The sequence below is a fragment of the Barbus barbus genome, assembly GCF_936440315.1.
Source record: "Barbus barbus genome assembly, chromosome: 12".
Taxonomy (NCBI): domain Eukaryota; kingdom Metazoa; phylum Chordata; class Actinopteri; order Cypriniformes; family Cyprinidae; genus Barbus; species Barbus barbus.
The window spans coordinates 12,117,457-12,138,843 of NC_136740.1; the positions used below are offsets into that span (position 1 = coordinate 12,117,457).

Genomic DNA, 21,387 nt, shown 5'->3' on the forward strand with positions numbered 1-21,387 from the left:
ATAATCTCACAGCGGGAGCAATAGGTGCTGCTCGATTAGGCTGCCAGGTCTGTGAGAGAGCGAGAGAGCATTTAAAGGGGGAGCAGGGGAGAGATACACAGCGGGGATTAAACTGTTTGGTCTGTTTCCTATGGGAACAAAAATCCTAGCATCATGGTTTTTAGAGATTTCAGTGTTTCAGGCCCCAAAATACATTCCCTAAGTCCATATTTCAGGGGTTATAAAGGAAACTGTAATTGGCTGCAGTATTTCCTCTACTATTTCTGCTATAAATATGCAAACTTTGTAATTAACACCAACTGGAACACCAACAATTCATTTTGTGATTCCAGCAGATTCAAGATTCTCACTCTGTGTGTTTTTCAATAAAACAAAATAAAATAAAAATTTACTGAGAGGTTTTTGTGTGCTTTATAAGCATTTTAATTTAAAGATTTTTTTTTTTTTTTTTTTAAATAAGTAATTTTAAGTCACCCTGTGGCCCCCTTGGAAGTCTGCTGAGGCCCCCCAGTGGGCCCTGCCCCCTTCTTGAGAAAATATGTAGCTAAATTTTTTGAATACTTTTATATTATTATTATTATTAGTAGTAGTAGTAGTAACATACTATTGCAACATAGTAAAATGTTTTAGTATATTATATTAAACCTATAATTTTGTTTTATTTTTGATCAAACATTTTAACATAAAAAAAATTTAAATGCTTGAGTTTAATATACAATTATATAGTTTATATTTAATATTTCAAATTAATGAGAGAAAAAAAAAACTAAACAAAAAAGTGTCATGTTTTCCTCACCCAAACTGACCCAATGAAATATCAGTATATGGTGCTTCAGTAATAGTCTGCGGCTTCTGTCCTGCAAACAGAGGGTAATCGCAGTAATGATGGGGCCCTATAAGCAAACTCCTGCCCCATCATTTACTTCAACCCAAATCTTAACCACAGGCCTCTTTTCATCATTAGTTTTTATGAAACTAGATGAACTGCAATTATATTTAATGGGAAAAGTTAAAAACTCATTTTAATTTCATAGAGGAAATTGAATGAAATGCAGGTTATTGATTTGACTAATGCCCGCAGTGTTTTGTGGTTTTAGTTTCATGTCAGCTAAATATGGCAATGCGTCCGTTAGGCAGCTGTTTGAAAAAAAACAATTGTCTTGTTTCTTTAGGTTAGGTAACCGTTACAAATATGTAGAAATGCATATTTTTGAGTATTCAGATGCTCAGCCTCATCCGAATGGGAGATTGTAATTGTTACAAACAATATAAGGCAGCACAATTACATGCATATCCATGATGAATATGCATAACAAAGACCAGCTGTGTGTATTGCATTGGAATACAGAAAAATGCAAATGTGTCTCAATTCAGTGGCTCCAAAAAGGAGAGAAGACCCATAAAGAGACGGTGACCTTAGGCGGTGTGGTCACCAAGGCCAACTAGGAGAAAAAAGTCCAAGGTTGCTGAGGTCATTAGCCTAGAAAGGCTGTTTCCCATAATTGGCATAAATGCCTTCAATCAAGTGCAGGGAGTATAGAGCTGACCTCTGTCCCTTATGATAGGCACAGGATGGGGGGCTGGAGCAGTAATGCGCCCATTACAAGCAAGTGAAGTCCAGGTGAATTGGTGTTGCCATTTACAGCACACCCCTCTGGCATACAGACAGAAATAGAGGAAAAAGAGGGAGGATTGAGGGGAGGGAAAGGGGAAGACAAGCTCTGATATCACTGTTACTAAATCAGAGCGAGGGGCTGTGAATGCAAATCAGACTATTTGTATCACATCATGACAGTGTGGTGAAAACATTGATTTGGGAGACTTTCAGTGGTGTAAAACGTAAAAAAAAGCAGGTGGCAGAATATATACATACACACACACACACACATATATATATATATATATATATTAGTTGTTTGCAGCAAAGCCATCTGTATCTGTATCCTAACAATTCTGATGTATGGTGTGTCAAGACCATTTATAGTTTCCATTTTCCATTTAGCAAATATGCCTTGTATAATTCATAAATGACTTCTTTTTTATTACAACCTTTATGTGTAATGAAGCTAATATAAAATATATGCTTTGATTAATCTCAGTGACTCGACTCTTTTGAATCAGTTCACCAAAAAGCTTCATTCAAATTCGTTTGGATCTTTATGCCAGTAGGTGGCGACAAGTGAATTTTTGGGAAGTGAGTCTTCGATAATTTACTCGACTGATTTGAGACAAAAACCTTTATGTCTGAACAAGTCTTCCTATCCTTTAATAAACTTTATTAAGAGACTACTAAAATACATAATCCCAGAAATATATTCTAAGAACATTTTGCAAAGGTTCCCATTTAGTTATGAAAACTTTATTTCTGATGTTTTTTTATTTTTTTTAGACAAACATTAAATGCATAGTTCAACCAAAGAAGTCACTATTTTTGTATTATTTGCGCTCAAAAAGTATTATTATATCTTTATAAAATTACGGTTGAACCACAGATATCACATTGACTATTTTAAGTGTCCTTACTACCTTTCTGTGACTTGAACATGTAAGTTGTGTTGCTGTCTATGCAGGGTCAGAAAGCTCTCGGATTTCATTAAAAATATCTTAATTTGTGTTCTGAAGATGAACGAAAGTCTTATGGGTTTGGAACAACATGAGGTCGAGTAATTAATGACAGAATTTTTTTAATTGAACTAACCCCTTAAGGCAACATTACAGTTTATTTTTTTTTGCAAACATTAAGGGAACGTTAGTTTTGAGCTTTCTCTGAAGATTCTGAAAATAGTAGTACCATTTATAATAATTAGATGAATGTCCAACTAAAACATTTCAGAAATAAAATGTATTTTTTAGAAATAAAACGTTTTTGTGCTAAGTAACGTTTTCAGAATGTTATAAAAAAAACAGATAACTTTGAATGAACATTCTATTAATGTTACTGGAAGAAGGTTTGTTCATAACTTTGAGAGAACCTTTGCTGGAACGTTAGCCAAAGTTTTGAGAATGTTCGATGTTAGCTGGGTTGTCCTATCGTTAAAAACTTTAACATGGGCATTTCAAAAAGGTTTACTTTACTTTTAAGCTAACAATTAGTTTTCTGAGATGTGCACAATAACACTCAATATGGCCATTCAATTTGAACTTGAAATTACACTGTGAGTATTTCCATTCGTAAGGCTCACACTTTAATATTGGCTTCACAGACTCACAATGTACTGTCATTTTAAACATAAAAACAAAAGCTTTTTGGATAATTGGTCAAATTAATAGTTTTATTATTTGGTTGATTTCATTGTTTGTTTTGAAGTCAGTACTTTCTAAGTAAGGTGTTTGACATACTCATAATATGGTATATGGTATACAACACATGTATGAATTCAGATAATTAACGAAATATTCAGATGTAACATTCTAGTCAAATAACAGAATTTTTCTTCAATGTATCTTCGAGAAAACATTCTACTTATTGTCTGCCTATGGCAATAGAGACATAAAATGTTGTTTTCTAAGTTAGGCAGGAGGTTTAGTGATTAGTTTATGTTAAGATGAGATTTATGTATTTTCATGTAAGGACAAAACACCCTTAGAATGTAGTCATCGATCCCAAAGTGTTTCATTCACAACCCTGCTGGCAAATCTTACACAACTATGTGGCTGCGGCTGTAAAAACACAATGACATCTTCACTCCACAATCCGAACTTTAAGATGCTGCTGGCAAAGTCTGGCTTTACACTCACAAAAGATGTGCACTTGAGTCTTTAGTTCCCTTGTAAAGTGGACACCATTGCGGGAAGTGCATGCTGAAGAGGAAAGCAAACAGTCAACGGCATTAAATTGCCATTCAGATGAGCTCATAAATGTAGAAGACTAAGGCCTGGTTTGTGAATTTTTACCCTGTTATAAGGCTTAATGTTTTGTTGACATTCTGTAAAAAAAAAAAAATCTTGTTAAACATTTCCTTGTTTAAAGTGATTGGAAACCTGTTATTGTACTGGAGATTTTAAGAGTAAAAATAAAAAAAGTAGCTTATCATAACAATGATTCACATCACGCATCTGAAAAACCTGTCCAAGCCAGAAGGGTTATTTGAGTACATGTTTTTCATCCAGCAAACACTTAAGCAATTTAGAGTAAGCTTTCCTTTAGAAACACTCTTTATAAAATAGGAAAATCATTTTAGACTTTGGCTGCGGTTAGATAGCAGAGCCTACTTTGCAGTCTTGGATGAATTTTTTAAACATTTATTGACCCATCCTCTTTGGGCAGTAAAGCCAGAGTGCAGAATGTGTCGGGATCACAGGGTGTGCATATTAAAACTTTTATACTGGCCTCAGAAGCACCCCTGATCTCTCTGTACTAAGTGCCGGGCTGCAAGGTCGTAAATCACGAGCTGTGAGAGGAATATCTCATCGGCTGCCAGCGTTGGGCCGCCTGCGCTGGGATTAAGGAATCAAAAGGCCATGTATAGACTAATGCCACATAGGCCCCTGAGAAATCTGAGACAAAACGGTTCAACGCCACAGACCCTGCACCCCACACTCTGTCATCCCAAACGGGGAAGCTGGCAATAGGTCCTATAAGGTATCTGCATATGCATAAATTGCAAAAAAAAAAAAAAATTGGAACTGATTGATCATATAAGACTCGTTGATGAAAGCTTATGCACCTCATTTAATGAGTGAGTAAAAAGCAGAATTTGTTTACAAAAAACTGAGATGCATAATCTCAGATCAATGAGGCTTATGCTAGTTCAGTTCCAAAAACAAATACAAAACCTGCGCTCAATTGAATTGAATACAATATTGGGCAATTAAATAAGCAATTATTTGTAGGATGGTCATTTTTGACAGGGAACACAAACAGTGTAACAAAGAAAAAAAATAAAAATAAATAAATAAATGGTTTCATCATTTAAAGGTATAAAAAAACAATAATGTTAAAGGTTAAAATAACTTGAAAGGTTTAGGCTACTACTTCACACATTACATGTGTGATAATGCACTTGGTTTATGAGGAACCTGTGTTAATCTTCTTTAAGGTCAATAGGGTAGCAGCAGTCTTTTGGGGGGTTTATTAAAAAGGATAAAGCTTCCCAGTAGACTCCCAGTGGGACTGCTCAAAATCCTTGTATCTGTCTCTTACTCGCCACTTTATCTACTCTCCACAAATACAAATAATTTGCTCCATGAAGTTAATTATGACATTATGGTTTATGTTAGCATGTGCTATTCTAACAACATGCTCCTGCATTTTTATTTTATTCTTTAATGACATTTTGAAACTCTTGGAATTTCTTTCCAGCCTCAAGGAAATATACAGTACAGTATCTTACAGATAAAGGCAGGAATACGTTGGAACTCGCCGTCCAAATGAATAAAAAAGGCGTTTATTACCTTCCAAGTGGAGCACTTCAGTCTGTCATATCTTAAGTGAGGAACACTTTAAACAAGTAAAGCGAGATAAGCAGCGGTTGTTGAATGGTTACTTCCTCTCGACCCCTGGGAGGACGTATCCATCAACAGATGCCCTCGGGTGGAGGATAACAAATTTGTTCTTTTATGAAGCTTGCATAACACCGCAGGGGGACTCATAGGACGGCCGCATGTGGCCGGAAATCGCATTCTGTTCAGTTCGAACGACACTCCCATGGTTTCCAAGCGTGTTAACGCCAGGAGTGACTTCCATTGGAAGTATGAGACGTGCTTGAATCAGTGGCTGTGTCTCAAATCATTGGAAATCGGAATATTAGGCTACTCCATATAGCTTTGGCAACGACTAAGCAAAAAATATTGAGGGCATAAATTAATATATAAACAGGACAATTATGTAATGTAAATTATTTGGTATAGCCAATTTGTAAAAGTAACATTATCTCACAATCGAATTAAATCTATTAAAAATATATATATATTTGGCACAGTTAAACTGATATTGCATTATTCATTTATTTAATACTATAACTGAAAACAAGGTTTATAAAATTGAAATCATTTTGAGAGTTGCAGCTGGCTGAGACGAAAGTGCAGGATAGCTCCGCTAGTTTTTGTACGGACTCTTCATGCTTAAAATATGTACCTTAGATTTAGTAAACTATCAATTCTGTGGGAAACAGTTCCCAAAAGGAGGGCAGCACTGTAAGAACCCTACCCTAGAGTGCTCATCAAGCAGTGTGATCAGGCACCGCACGTCTGGTTTGTAGGCAGCAGACAGCTCTCGTTAGTGTGTTTCAATGGTCCAGGCCCCTAGAGGGCATTATTGGTGCACTCACGTGAAAGCCAGCAGAGACCTTCTGAAGAATTCATTTGAACACACCTCACACTTCCACACCCTGTGAACTTCTTCAATTGTGCAACAGTGGAAGCGTGTGAGTGAGATTTACTGTAAGAATTTAACATCCAATGTGCATCAATCCAGTTGTGCAGTTTTATTTTTATGTCTGTTCATTTGTTATTAGTATTGTTTTATAATCTTATTCTTTCAAATATCAATTATACATTTTAAAAATGTTACAATACAAATTCTGAAGAATCTCACAATAGACATGCATGGTTCATTCTGGTTGTGCAGCACAGTTTTCATTTCATCATAATGTATTCATCATAATGTATTTGGATGAAATAAGAAAAACTGATTTTAAGGATGTAAATTTCAGATAATTTGTTTCATAATCGCGATGAACTTTAAATGTTTTCATTGCTTTGGTGATTTGAGATACAGTAGGCCTAGATAGTTAGTCATTAAGAACTTAATGAATGAAAAATATTTTAAAGAAATATTACATTTTTGATGTGTGTAGTGTAATATTTTACTTTGTGGAAAACCACAGCACAAACATCCCTTAAGTGTTAGTAGTGGATTTGGTAGGTTTACACACACACACACACACACACACACACACACACACACACTTTATATATATATATATATATATAATATTTTTCATTCATGTTCTTAATGACATGACAACATCTAGGCCTACTGTATCACAAATCACCAAAGCAATGAAAACATCTAAAATTCATCGCGATTGTGAAACAAATTATCTGAAATTTACATCCTTAAAATCATTTTTTCTTATTTCACCCAGTACATTTTGATGGATACATTATGATGAAATGTAAACTGTGCTGCACAACCAGAACGATCCAAATATGATCCTGCATGAAATAAATGACCCGGATGTGGAATGGTGGAATAGCCTAACTTTCACAGTTTGTGAACACTGAAGCGTGCGAGTTTGTTCTGCTACTAAGTCAAATGGACTATACTCGTTTAATCGCTGAAGCTGACAAGTTGAACAAACATTTTGGTCATGACTGCCGTGTGGCCTGGGTGGAGGGGTACATGTTGGATGGTAACCAAGGAAACTGGACGCTGTACCGCCCCTTTTTACACTTTCTCTGAATGAAATCTCTTCAGCTTGCGAGAAACTGAACGCGCGACATGTAAACATGCTTTAGAAAATACGCATCAACTTTTTGTTCTGAGGGCATCAAATATGTCAGAAGAGGAAGAAACGGCGTTTTCCGAAGACCCCAGGGTGCAGTATTTAGGCGAGATGCTCTGCCGGATGCTCAAACTCAAAACTGATGCGTGGGAAAAATTTGTCAAAATTGAAAAAAATGAAATACTTTTTACAACGTTTTTCGAAACGCGAATTAGACTGTTATTTTTCAGCGTGACGGCGTCCAATGCTCTAACTGTTTCTACAGAGGTAAGTGAGCAAAAAGGCCTTGTGTTTACATTACTTTTTAATACTAATATAAGTCTGTTCAGTGCATGCAAACTTATAGACCACAGGTGTGTTCCTTTAATACTATACAGCAACAATAACCCGTTGTGTACACTTTAGGTTTGTCATCTCTCTAAAAACAAGAATGTTTACATTCTCAAAAAAGGAAATTCCCCCATCCTGCCAGAAACATGCAGGAGTTCTTTACTCTTTGGGGTGCTGTCACCCTCCTTTCTGCCACAGCTGTCAGACACCATGGAGAAGGTAATGAACACTTGTAGACTCCAAAGTCCACAACTGTTTGATTTGCTGTCAAAAAAATAAATGCACAATGAAACTGAATATTATCAGGAACGCCCACCTTCTTATATTTTATTTTCTTTTCTGTTTTGAGTAGAAGTGAATAGAAATATAAAATTTGTGCATATAATTTACCGTGTTAAACATTGGTGTGATGCATGCAGTTGAGTCCATGGTCATCAGCCTGTAAAATTTGTCAATATTTTGCATCAAGGTCTGTCTGCCGCTTCTATCAAACAAGAAGAATCACCAAATGTGGCCGAATATAATATCACAGGATGTGAGGCAACACACAGAGAATTTGCAAAGCAAGGTCACAGTGGTGAGGGGACAGTATTATGGCAAAACCGTCCTTCCTGTTCCTGCCATCACAGAATGGACTGAGCAGTGTCAAGAGACAACGATCACACTGTATGAATATTTGTTTGTTTGGGAATAATATACACAACCGTTCAATGGTTTGGAGTCAGTATGTTTTTTTAGAAGAAATTTCTACTTTTATATAGCAAGGATGTAATAAATTGATCAAAAGTGGCAGTTAAGATGTGCATTTTCATATATAAAATATAAATAATACACATTATTAACATTGATAATGATAAAAAAAAAAAAGTACTGCCTACTGAAAATTCAGATTTGACATCAAAAGAATAAATAAATCAGACTTACTAATCAGTAAGTCTAAAAAACTAAATCTGTCTAAAATCTTGTTTTTTTCTTCAGATTAACTAATATGTATTTATTCTTTCTGGTTATTGTTTTATAGTCTGACTCACTTATTAATCTTCATAGAGTTAAGATTAAAAGCATGAAGTGTCTTCGTTTTGTTAAAACAACAATCAATTTCTCATTTTCAAACAAGGCAAGACAGTCGCAACAGAGCCATGATACATGCAATTGAGTCCATGGTCATCAGCTGGACTCACATGATTCATAAAGTCTTAAGAGCAGATTCTGCTGACTTGATTGTGACAGGATTGAACCCTGGACCAAAAGCTGAACTTGACTTCTGGAGATCCAGGAAAACAAACATACAGAGTATTCATGAACAGGTTCGTCCAGAAACAAGCATTTCATGGTGTATAAACAAGCAGAAATGTTTTATAATGTACTAAATTATTGTAAATCTCAGATACAGAATCCCTGTGTTCAGAAAATGATGAGGATTCTGGAAATTATTGACAGCAGTTATTTCCCATCATTCAAAGCTCTGACGGAGGCTGTTTTTGATGGTAAGGCACATGATTTTCCTTATACATTTGATTAATAATGCAGTTGAGTTTTCTCTTCCTACTACATAAGATCATTCTGTTAATATTTTGCTTAGCTATCATTTCTATGTATTTGTCTCTCAGCTTTGCAGGAAGCCAGATCTATAGATCTGCACCTTCAGCCTCTTAGATCATTGCTGTCTCAACTGGAGGAGGATGAGTTCTCATCCTGCCACACACTCATCCCACCAGTCTTTCATCTTATATTTCTGGTCTGGATTCATTGTTCCTTCTATCGTTCACCTGCACGCATCGTTGCTCTGCTGCAGGAGCTCTGCAACCTCTTCATTCGGCAGGTATGACATATGTAAAAATCTAATGTATGCTTAGTGTGTCTTATTTAAAAATATTCGGTTGCCAAATGAGTCATGTGGTGCGTTCAACATGCAGAAACATGCTCATAACTGTGTCAAGGTGAACAAGTCTCTTAAGATAACAGATCATTTTATGACGAGGCAAGATTAGTTTCGGTTGTTAAAGGGATGGTTCACCCACAAATTAAAATTCTATCATTAATTACTCACCCTCATGTTGTTCCAAACACGTAAGACCTTCGTTCATCTTCGGAACACAAATTAAGATATTTTTGATGGTATCTGAGAGCTCTCTGACTCTCCCATAGACAGCAAGGATCGTTACATGATCAAGGTCCAGAAACATAGCAAGGAGATCAGTAAAATAATGTGACATCGGGGGTTCAAACGTTATTTTACGGAGCAACGAGAATACTTTTTGTGTGCAGAAGGAAAAAAAACGACTTTATTCAACAATTCGACTCCTCCCGTCACCCTGGAGCCATTTTGGAGAGTATCCACTGAGCATAAACAGCGTATGCTGTTCTGTGTCAGCTGCGTCACGCAGAAACATTTTAATTTTTGGAAGAACTAACCCTTTAAATGTCATGTGGTGCATCAAATGAATAATTCATGATATTTGTACAAAAACAAAAAAAAACTTTAGAAAAAAAATAAACATTTGAAAATAATGATTACGATGTGTATACAAGGTGTAAGAAAAATATACATTTTACATAGTTTTACGTAGTACATTTTACTTGACGGTTACACCACATGACTAAAGAGTCATTCAATTAAAAATAATCTTGAAAATAGTATAAAAATCATATGAAACCAACATGAATGCAAAAAATACATTTCTTGGAACTAGATTTTACAATGTTTTTTCCTTTCCTTTTGTTATGGACATCCATACCCCCAAAAATATATTTTTAAAATATGTTTTTTTTTTATATATATATATATTTCAAAATATACAAAAAATGCCCAAAAATATATTAGCTAAAATATGTTTCAAAATAAATGTGCTTAAATATATTTTATACCAATATATTTTTGGGGTATTTTTTGTATATTTTGAAATATATATATATATATATATATATATATATAAAAACAAAATAGAAAAATATATTTTTGGGGGTATAGGTGTCCATAACAAAAGGAAAGGAAAAAACATTGTACAATCTAGTTCCAGGAAATGTCTCCTTGTTTGTGTTTTCTTGCTCCTGAAATACATTTTGAAATATATTAAAAATATTCAAAAATAAAATATATTTCAAAATGTTATATGAAGGTTGACATGAAATATATTTTAAATTTTAAAATACATATTTATTAATTTTATTTTATTGTTATTTTTGGTTCACCATATGGGCAGTCCTATGCACAATTTACCCATTAATCAATCAATTAAAATCTTTTATTATTTATATATTTGGGAGAGCAGCCATGTATTAATTATAAGTTCTACGGGAAATGGAGAGTGCAATTAGAATGGAGATTAAAATTTTGTTCTTTTGTAACCAAAATGTCAATCTTTGCTCCATCTAGGCCACTTCATATCTCCGTGCAGAGGAGCTACTGAGAGCAGAGACTGAAGATGGTTTGGAGACGTTACAGACTGTGGTGGGAGTTTTCAGGTGTGTCAGGGAAACATTCAAGAAATACAGACAGAAAGTGGCTGCTTTGGCCAGTCATTATTCTACACCAAAGTGCTGGGATTTCCCTTCAGCTCTTGTTTTTACTCGATTTGATGGCTTCTTGGCTCGTGTTTTACAGTTGAAGGTAAGTAGTACATCTTTTGAAGTGATAATATATACTTTCACTTTCAGCCACAATTCAGTTTTATGTGATGTGAGTAATAATATTCTTTTTATTCAAATTTTTGTGAGGCAGTAACATTTAGAAAAATTATGATGTTTTCCAGGCCCTTTTCTCCACTATGTTGGAGTTCCAAAGATTGGAGAAGCTGGTTTTTGGAGGTCTCAGAGGAAGGGTTTACACCGAGCAGGTCTCTCGACTATATGCACAGTTTCTTCAGCTTTGCAAAGCCATAAGGGATCAAGAATACAATCCACTCGATTTGACTTCTCAGGTATGACTTCTCTTGCTTGGGATATATCACAATCAGCTATAAGATAACAACACTCCCAATAAGTCATATAGAAACACATATTTTCAATGGTAGCTTAAACAACTTTATGTCTGATAGTATGATAATAATGCCTCACTGAATATGTCAGCATAGATAATGTGGTATATGAGTGTTTGGTACAATAGCAGATATAACTCTCACTGTTTGTTATAGTTGCTATAATTCAGTTTTTTTATGGAGTTCCTGGGGCTGTCTTGTAAATATAGGGTATGTTTGGATGCAACATGCCTGATACTTGGCAACCTTCTCAAAGGCTTAATTGTTCTCATAAATCATTATTTTTGTTCTGTTTGTCATGTAAGGTTTTTGGTAACACTTTTATAGTAATGTTTAAAACCTAATATGTCATTATGAAAAATTATTTAAATATCAGCTTATATTGTTCAACACATTGTTACTAAATGTACAATCTAATACACATGATTGTTAAGAAATTAATTATACTTTATATGAATTGTTAAAACTTTTTTGACCAGGATAGGATATTATATTCAGTATTTAACTTATGAAACACATGTTAAATAATTGATTTTCTTAAATTTTACATTTTGTGTAAAGTATTTCGAAAAAGACTTTTCAAGTTTCCAAGAAAGAGTTGCAGACTTTGATCGACAGCTGTCCAGTATTTTGTGCCTTGCCTTTGAAGATTGTTCAGGATTGGAATCGGTTTTCAAAGTAAGCAATTCTGGTGAGACAGATTTAGTTCAAGTCAATCGGAAATAGCATACAGTGCCTTGCAAAAGTATTCATACCCCTTCATTTTTTTCACGTTTTGTTATGTTGTATTTAAAATAGAAGTTATTTAAAGCAGTTTAACATAAGGCTGCAACATAACAAAATGAGAAAAAATGAAGGGGTATGAATACTTTCACAAGGCACTGTAAAATAGCCAAACCTATATAACCTTTTAATCTGTATGTTTGAAGCTGGTCGCTGTGCTCAAACCCCTCTTGGAACGAGACATCATAAAGGAAACGTTTATTCCTAATTTCTCCAAAGTGATTCAGCTTTTTGCAGATGAGCTGGACAGATGCAAACACCTGTTTGATTCTCATCTTGAGCAGGTAAAGTAGTTGTTTTTCAACAGATTTGTGTTCTTGTACGAAGAGAACCTTGTTTAATTCATCCTTTAATTCCAGAAAAAGATGAACAAACTGCATTTGAGCAAGAAAATGCCTGCTATGACAGGGTGTCTGAAGTGGGCAAAAATGCTTAAAGACAGAATTCAAATCCCTTGGAACAATTTTCAGTTTGTTCTGGATATGTAAGTGTTGTAAATTCTATTCAGATTGTTATTGTTTTCTCTTTTCTTTAATGCTAATAATGAAAGATGACGGTGCATTTATATTACAGGAGTATCGAAGGAGCAGAAATGGAGCTGGTCTATCATAAGTACCTGGAGATGTCCTCTCATTTAGATGAGTATGAGAAACAGGTCTATTTGAGCTGGTGTGGCAATATTAACCAGGTTTGCCAGATGAACCTGGATCAGCCCCTAATCAAACGAGATCCCGGCACTCACCTGCTGTCAGTAAACGTCAATCAAGAGGTGAAGAACATAACTGTAGTGTGTTTAAAATCTATCACAGCATAAGGCATTAATTTAAATTGTTAGAGCGACTAATTTTGAGGAATCTGTCAGTGTATTCATTTGCATAATACTGAACTTTTTCACCTTAGCTGATTGCTGTGCTCAAGGACGTGAAACACCTGAAAATCCTTAATCAGATGAACATTCCTTCTGCTGCTATGAAGGTGTATGAAAATAGAAAGATGTTCTTTAAGGTTAGTAAATGCTCAGTTTGTCTGATAACAGTTACATTTGGTTTTTATATTCTATGGCATTAATATGAGTATTTTACCTTATCTCCATTAGAACCTTGGGAGCCTACATTTGCTGGTGCAGTGGTATAACAAGGTGAAACAGACAACTCTTGAAGTGGAGGCTCCTCTTATGAAAGAAGAGATGGAGACTGTTGATCAGCAAATCCATCGAGCAGAAACTGAGCTTACATGGCAAGACCAGAACTGCTGGAACGACATCTGCACACTGAAGGACACTGTCTATCGGCTGGAGAGTAGATTGCAAAAAACTAAAGACAATATTGAGATGATGGAAGTTCTGATGAATGGATGGAGCAAACAGCCAGTGTTCTGCAGAAAAGACCATAAGAAAGAATCGTCACTACAACTGGATGATAGAGCAGCAAGAGTGGCAAAATGCTACAGCAATCTCAGGAAAGATGGAGAAACTATCCATAATTTGTTACAGGTGAGGAAAAGTTTTTTATTGATTCTTTTTGCTATACCCTATTTCTCTAACATTCCTGTTTTCTTGTTTCTTTCTAAGGAAAACGTGATCCTTTTTGCAGCGGATAGTTCTTCAGATGCATGGAAGGCCTACTTGGAGTATGTAGATGACATGGTGGTGGAGGGATTTTTCAGTGCCGTCTCAACTTCTCTGGAGTTTTTCATTGAGAATATGGAGGGGTCAGTGAGGCAGGCTCCCTTGTTTGAGGCTCAAATGCTACTGATGGGACCTGAGATTAAGTTTAAGCCGTCTCTGGATCGAGATTGTGGCGATGGACTTTACGAATTGGTGGAAGAATTACTAGGTGATGTGTTCAAGATGTCTGCTCAGGTGAAGAGGGTGGCATCTCATCTAAGCGTGGAGGACTACCAGGTACTCACAGTTTATGAATTTATTTATTTTTGTGCATTTAGCAGACACTTTTATCCAAAATGACTTACAATAGAGGAGCACAAGCGATTTGAAACAGAGACAAACATATTCACATTATACAAAGTTTTACAGAAAGCTAGATTAGGAAACAAGCTGTCACAGATGAGAAACAGAGAGAAGAGAAAGAAGAGGAGGATTTTTTTCTTTTTTTGCAATTGCTTTGTTTTAAAGTTGTGGAGTGGTGGCGGAAAAGGTGTGTCTTCAGCTTTTTTGAAAGTTTTGATTGCTTCAGCAATTCAGGTGGAGGTAAACAGCTCGTTCTAACAGAGAGGAGTGGAGACTGGAGAGGGTGAAGGTTTTGGAAAGTGACTTTTGCCTCATTGTGAAGGAACAACAAGGCACTCATTCAGTGACTGTAGCTGGCTGGGAGGAATACATAGGATTCATACCAATTTGAAACAGGAATAAATTAGAAATTGGGCCATAAACAGTATAAGAATAGAGGTATAATACAATATTTTCTAGGTGACTAGAAAATAAGCAATATTTGTGACATTGCTCATGTGATCTCCTTTGTAAAAGAGATTTATTGCTTCTGTTGTAGTTGGAAAATATTAAAATCATGCCGGATAAATTAATCAAGTTTTACACAAACTTTATGCCAGGTCAAAAAAAAAAAAAAAAAAAAAGCGGCATTTAACACATTTTGAGGAATTATTTATTTAAAAAAAATATCTATATATTTTTTTAAATATAAAAAAAATGGATAAATATTACAAATAAATATAAAAATAAATTAATATAACATTGGTTACATATATATTAATTGGTTAATATAATTAATTTATTTATCATTTTTCTAAATTATTACATTTTTAAATGACAAATAAGCATTTTCACAAGTGATCTCATACATTTGTATCCCTGTTTTTTTTATTTATTTTTTATTTTTTTTCTGACTTTGCAGTAGTTTTGTTGGTACATATACAAATAATATTCAAATATTTGCCTTCATGCATTGTTTAGGCTGATGTCGAGGACATGTTAGACCTAATAGATCTCCGACAGGAAGTTATGGAGAGAGTTGATGAAGTCACGAAGAAAGGCTTGCAATACCAGGACACTCTTATCTGCTACAGTCCCCTGTGGCTTGATGACAGGGTTGAATTTCTCAAGCAGTTCCTCCTCTATGGTCATGCACTTACAGCTGAAGAGGTGGAAGCCTATGGAGAAGATGCATTTCCAGAAAATCCTCCCTCAACAACACAATTCAAAGAACAGGTGGATATAGATATCGGTCCATAAACTGTTTTCTGATAGTAGTAAGAAAGGTTTGTCATATTATTAATACATTTTCTCCTTTCACAATAGATGAATCATTATGAAGAATTGTATGCAGAGGTCAGCCGTTTAGAAGACTTGCAGGTGTTTGACGGTTGGTTTAGAGTGGATATCCGTTCGTTCAAGATGAGTCTTTTAAACATAATCAAAAAATGGAGCTGGATGTTTAAAGAGCACCTGATGTCTTATGTTACTGGCAGGTTAGAGCCCCTTCAGTAATTACCTAGAAAAATCACTTTAATGCCCCAATTTTCCTCCAAACTCCAAATGCTTTCCTCAGTCAATAAAAGCAATTGATTTTTTGCTGGTTTGTGATCATGATTTTCTTCAGTATTGGTGAACTAGAGGAGTTCATGCTTCGGGCGGAATCCAGGCTTAAAGAGCCGGTGTGCGGTGGAGACTACCAGGCTCTTGTGCAGGTGATGGGTTACCTGCTAGAGATCAGAGACAGGCAGACTAGTACAGACCAGCTTTTTGAACCTGTCATTGATGTGGTCAATCTTCTGGAGCAGTATGGAGAAACCCTACCTGAGTGTGTTCACATGCAGCTTGAGGTGAGAGTATTTGACAGACTATTTATGAAACGGGAATTATGTAAAGTGACAGCCTTTTTAAGGATGTCATCTTTGTGTATCTGTTTTGTCATGACCTTTTTTGTAACGTTATGTCAGCTTTGCACCTATATTACCAGTCAAAAATATATATATATATTTTTTTTAAAGAGGGAGAAACTCATTCAGCAAGGATGCCTCAAATGGATAACAGTAAAGGCATTTATACTAAAAAAAAAATCATTTCAAATAAATGCCAAGTTCTGTCATAAAACTCATTCTGGTGGATGAGTCGTTAATGCAAACTGATGATAATCATAGCATTAAACTACTTGGCACAAGCTGATTGGTTCATGTTGTATACACAGTCAATACGCTTGCTGCTTTACATTTAAATGGCTGGTTAGCATCCACTAGAGCATTTTGCAGTGCACTTTCAGAGTAACTGAAACCCTCCACCTTCCCCAGCTGCACCTGTATAGATCCGCGACATGCGCTACATGTCTTCAATACTCACAGCACAGCATCGGTGTTTAACATTGTCATATCCATTACCATGCTAAAATCGTCAAAGAGTTATGATAGAAATGCTGTTCTTTTGAAATTTCTTTTCATCAAAGAACCTTGAAAAAAAGTGTATCATGGATTCTGAAAATTCTGATTAAATTCAGGGATAAATTACATTTATTAGTAATATGTTGAAATACAAACCAGTTATTTTCAATTGTAACAACATTACTGTTTTACTGTATTTTAGATCAAATAAATGCAGCCTTGGTGAGCATAAGAGACTTAAAAAAAAAAACAACAACTTACAAACCCGAAACTTTTGAACGAGATTGAAGTTATCTATTTACTTCACAATACAATCTCGAAATTAATTTTAATTAAAATATATGTAAAAAAATGTAATTAATATTTTTTCCAAATGCCTTAGACCACAAGTAAAAGTTTTGTTTTCCCCAGCACAAATTATAAAATCACTTGCTTAATACTTTAAGTGAGATGTCATATATATATATATATTACGGTTTATTTATTTTAGAGATTATATTGTGTTTGTCTAAATGTATACAATACTCTATATATTAATCTTTAGCAAATTTCAACATGAATGAACATTGTATTATTGTGATGCCTAAATTCACTTGCCATCTAAATAATTAGCAGCTTATTATTTTTTCCCAGAATTTGAATATGCTTGCATTACTTGCATTACTAAAATGTTCTGGATGAGGAACGTTTACTCAACTGTAATGTATTTAACTCTATCAGGAGTTGCCAGAGAAGTGGAGCAACATGAAGAAGTTGGCCTGGACAGTGAAGCATGAGGTTGCTTCTCTTCATACTGCAGAGGTGGCCGTTACCCGCAGGAAGTGTGTGGCCTTTGAGGTGAGGTTTTCATTTGCTGCTGGCTTGATAGTGATTCAACTGTAAACTTTCAGTTCTATAAGCAACATTAAATGTTTTAGGTTTAAAAGTCTGAAGGTTTTTATTGCAACTTAAGGATAAATAAGCTTATGTTCTTGCTGATTCATGTCTCTCTTCACAGAAAAAGCTGTGTCAGTTTCGAGAAAGGTTTAAAAGGGAAGCTCCTCTCCAGTACAACACAGAGAAACCATATGCTCGCCTGGATAAAGTAAATGATTATTTATTCTAATTCAAACAAACCATCATACCCCAGAAGTTATGTTCATTCATTTACTCACATTGCCCTTTTGTTTATGCTGTTTGTTAGTGTCACAGGGAGATGCTGGATTTAGAGGAAGAAAACGCAGATCTCCAGGAGTCCTGTAAGCTGTTTGAAGTGAGCAGCCCTGATACTAAGCAGCTCAGGCTCTGTCAGAGAGACATTGCTGTTTTGAAACAGCTCTGGGATCTGCTGCTGTGTGCTCAGGTGGTGATTTCATTTTTTTCAGAAAATAAAATACTTAAGCTTTCAGTTTTGCTTGAACTGTCCACTTAACTCAATGCTGATCCCTCACAGTGCAGTATAGCAGAATGGACTGGGACAATATGGAGAGAGATCAATGTAGAACACATGGAGACAGAGCTGAGGAGGTTTACAAAAGTAAGAATGCTTGTATCAGTGTCCTAGAAAGCACCAACATTTAATCTTTTTTGGTGCTCGTCTATCAGCTCTGTGTGTAACATCTGACTTCATGTCTGTCCAGGAAATGCGGGTTCTTGATAAAGAGGCCCGTGTTTGGGACGTGTGTGTGAGTCTGGACTGCATGCTTAGGGATCTGTTGGCTTCTCTGAGGGCTGTGACAGAGCTGCTGAACCCGGCCATGAGAGACAGACACTGGGCCCAGCTGGTCAGGACTACTGGGGTGAGAAAGAGGGTGGCAAATGTGCAATATAAATGCTATTTATTTAAGAGATCGGAAAACATATTTACTGTACTGTATGTTATGAACTATTTCAAATGTGGAGATTAAACAACCCTATACCACTCATGGTGAAATTTTTAGTTTTAAACAATTAAAGGATTTTTCTTTTTTAGCGATTTTGTTATTTACTTTAACTCTACATTATTCAAAAGTCAGGTTTTTCTTTCTCTTTCTTTTCAAAATGAGATAGTAATGCTGCTCTTCTACATAAAATGAAAGTGAATTATGACCAAAAATATCATCATAAAAGTACAATAATGACTCCATACACTAATGTTGAAAAAAAAAAACACACCAAAGTTGTTTACTTTTCTGGTGCTTTTTGTCATTTTTGAGGTTGATGGCACTATTAACGTCTTTTGTATGTAAAAAGCAACTTCAACATTCCGCTAAACGTTTTATTTGTGTTCAGTTCACTGTAAAAAAAATAAAAAATAAAAAAACTGTATGTGAATCCTGCACACGGCTGTAACTTTTGGTCATGTGACCTTCATCAGACATTGTCTCGTTTTTCAGTAAATATTTCTAAACATTTTAAAAATGTACAATTACTTTTATTTTTACTTTTCCTTCTTAGTTTTTATACTTGATTCAAAATCAAAAACAGGTCAGACATCAGATTTTTTATATGTGAGAGCCTCACAAAATTTTGTAAAATTTATCTGAAAACAACACCTACTATCATGCCATTTTGCTTTTTGGAAAACAGCCACCATAATAATAATAATTATTATTATTATTATAATTAATATTATATCAAACATAATAATAAATATTATTATTATTACTGCAATACATCACATGCGGGCCAGTAAATGATGACAAGTACTATTTCTTTCATCAGTTTTTACCCATGTTAAATATTAGTTTTCACATGTTTTTATACTGTTCTCTTAGGTTGATTTCACTCTAACTGAAGAAACAACTCTTGAGGATTTACTGGCTTTGCAGCTGCACAAATATGAAGATGTGGTGCACAGTACAGTCGGGAGAGCAGTCAAAGAGATGTCCACTGAAAAGGTTCGAGCTCTCTCAAGACTTTATTTGCTGTGATACATTTTTTAAAATAAGAGTAATGATTTATTCATTTAACTTAAAGGTTTTGACTGAAATCAGCCAGATGTGGACACGGATGGAGTTTTCTTATGAAGAGCATTACCGTACCGCTACACCAATGCTGAAATGCAGTGATGAACTTATTGAGAGTCTGGAGGACAGCCAGGTTATACACATCTCTGAAATGTCACATGGGATTAGCTGGATGGTTTGAACCAAATCTTACACTGATAGCATGCTCACTTAGCATATCAGAAAATGTTAACAAGCTGTTGCTTGGCAAAATAAGCTTGGTGCGGCCGGGGTCTTTATCTCCTTCTATAAGACCGTCCCACTATGCTGAGAGAACGATCTTTCATTGTCAGCCGCCTGTATTCACACGTCTGATTTATAGAGACCACACATTGCTGGCTTTGTTATCACGTTGTATGTGTAGGGGCCAAAATCTAGCTAAACACATCACTGTTGACAATAAATCTGCCGTCTGTGCGAAACCGGCCCCCTTACACCCACATGTCTGAAAACATTAAAGACAACAGAAGGGCACTAACATGAACACAAAAACAACATAGGCAACATTGCGCTGGTGAAACCAAAATTATTTTGGTTAATTATCCAAAAAAATTATTTTTTGGATAATTTTTTGTGAGCCTGACAAGACCAAATGTTATCTTAACTTTAGGCTGTGACCTATGTTTTAGTGTTTTTATCTGGTTTTAAATGTTATTTTACTTTTAAATGTTTATTTTGTACAGTACATCAACATCAAAAACAAATGTCCCATTTCCTTCCCTACCGTCCTCATACATTGACATCCACTCAAGTTCAGACATGTATTACATGTATTAAAATTTAAAAAAGTTAAAATTTAAATTCAAATAGTTTCGTTATAAGAATAATTATTATTTTTTTATTCACACTAATTACAATGCTTATATTTTCTCTGAAGAAAAAAATGTTCAGATACCCAAAGTAATTGTTTGGCGTTTAAATAAATAAAACATGACCTAACTTCCAAATATAAAAAAGGCAAATTTATTTCAGACTCATTGTTAAGTTGTCTTCAAACTATTCATTAAAAATGATTTTTTTTTTTCCTCTGGGCTTTGTGTATAACTATACATAACTCCATTACCAAAAGCATAAGATACAATTTTAAATGATTTGGCTTTTCCAGTGATTTTGGTGAAGGGAAATCTTAATGAAAATTTAGAAAATGTTATGCCTCCAATTTGACTTTGATGCTCTTGTGTCTGAATTGGAGTATGAATCACTAACAGATGAGTGGTATCAGTTAAAGGGTTAGTTCACCCAAAAATAAAAAACCTCATGTCGTTCCAAACCTGTAAGATCTTCAATGATCTAAGTTGGTCCTCCTTAAAGGGATAGTTCACCTAAAAATGAAAATTGTCATTACTCACTCATCCTCGTTTTGTTCCAAAACCATAAGACCATTCATCTACGGAACACAAATTAAGATATTTTTGATGAAATCAGAGAGCTTTCTGAGCTTCCATAGAGAGCAATGTAACTTAAATGTTCCCAGACCCAGGAAGGTAGTAAGGACATCATTAAAATAGTCCATATCAGGGTCAGAAAGCTCTC

The 21,387-nt window shown here is 35.1% G+C and overlaps 1 protein-coding gene across 1 annotated transcript in view; it reads left to right on the top strand.

Annotated features, from left to right (window-relative positions):
* Positions 1–7,499: 7,499 nt before the first annotated feature.
* Positions 7,500–21,387, top strand: part of LOC306878525 (dynein axonemal heavy chain 11-like) — a gene marked incomplete at its 5' end in the record, with an annotated part of 73,390 nt that continues 59,502 nt past the window's right edge. Inside the window, 25 exons of the mRNA XM_079430967.1 lie at positions 7,500–7,715; positions 7,854–7,997; positions 8,248–8,444; positions 8,896–9,085; positions 9,166–9,265; positions 9,389–9,600; positions 11,155–11,388; positions 11,531–11,698; positions 12,317–12,433; positions 12,685–12,822; positions 12,898–13,022; positions 13,112–13,307; positions 13,439–13,543; positions 13,635–14,030; positions 14,109–14,441; positions 15,468–15,722; positions 15,813–15,982; positions 16,114–16,336; positions 17,609–17,725; positions 17,886–17,972; positions 18,072–18,230; positions 18,321–18,404; positions 18,508–18,666; positions 19,624–19,746; positions 19,826–19,948. Of these exons, the coding sequence (XP_079287093.1) occupies positions 7,500–7,715; positions 7,854–7,997; positions 8,248–8,444; positions 8,896–9,085; positions 9,166–9,265; positions 9,389–9,600; positions 11,155–11,388; positions 11,531–11,698; positions 12,317–12,433; positions 12,685–12,822; positions 12,898–13,022; positions 13,112–13,307; positions 13,439–13,543; positions 13,635–14,030; positions 14,109–14,441; positions 15,468–15,722; positions 15,813–15,982; positions 16,114–16,336; positions 17,609–17,725; positions 17,886–17,972; positions 18,072–18,230; positions 18,321–18,404; positions 18,508–18,666; positions 19,624–19,746; positions 19,826–19,948 (4,371 nt within the window). The remainder of the gene's footprint in view (positions 7,716–7,853; positions 7,998–8,247; positions 8,445–8,895; positions 9,086–9,165; positions 9,266–9,388; positions 9,601–11,154; positions 11,389–11,530; positions 11,699–12,316; positions 12,434–12,684; positions 12,823–12,897; positions 13,023–13,111; positions 13,308–13,438; positions 13,544–13,634; positions 14,031–14,108; positions 14,442–15,467; positions 15,723–15,812; positions 15,983–16,113; positions 16,337–17,608; positions 17,726–17,885; positions 17,973–18,071; positions 18,231–18,320; positions 18,405–18,507; positions 18,667–19,623; positions 19,747–19,825; positions 19,949–21,387) is intronic.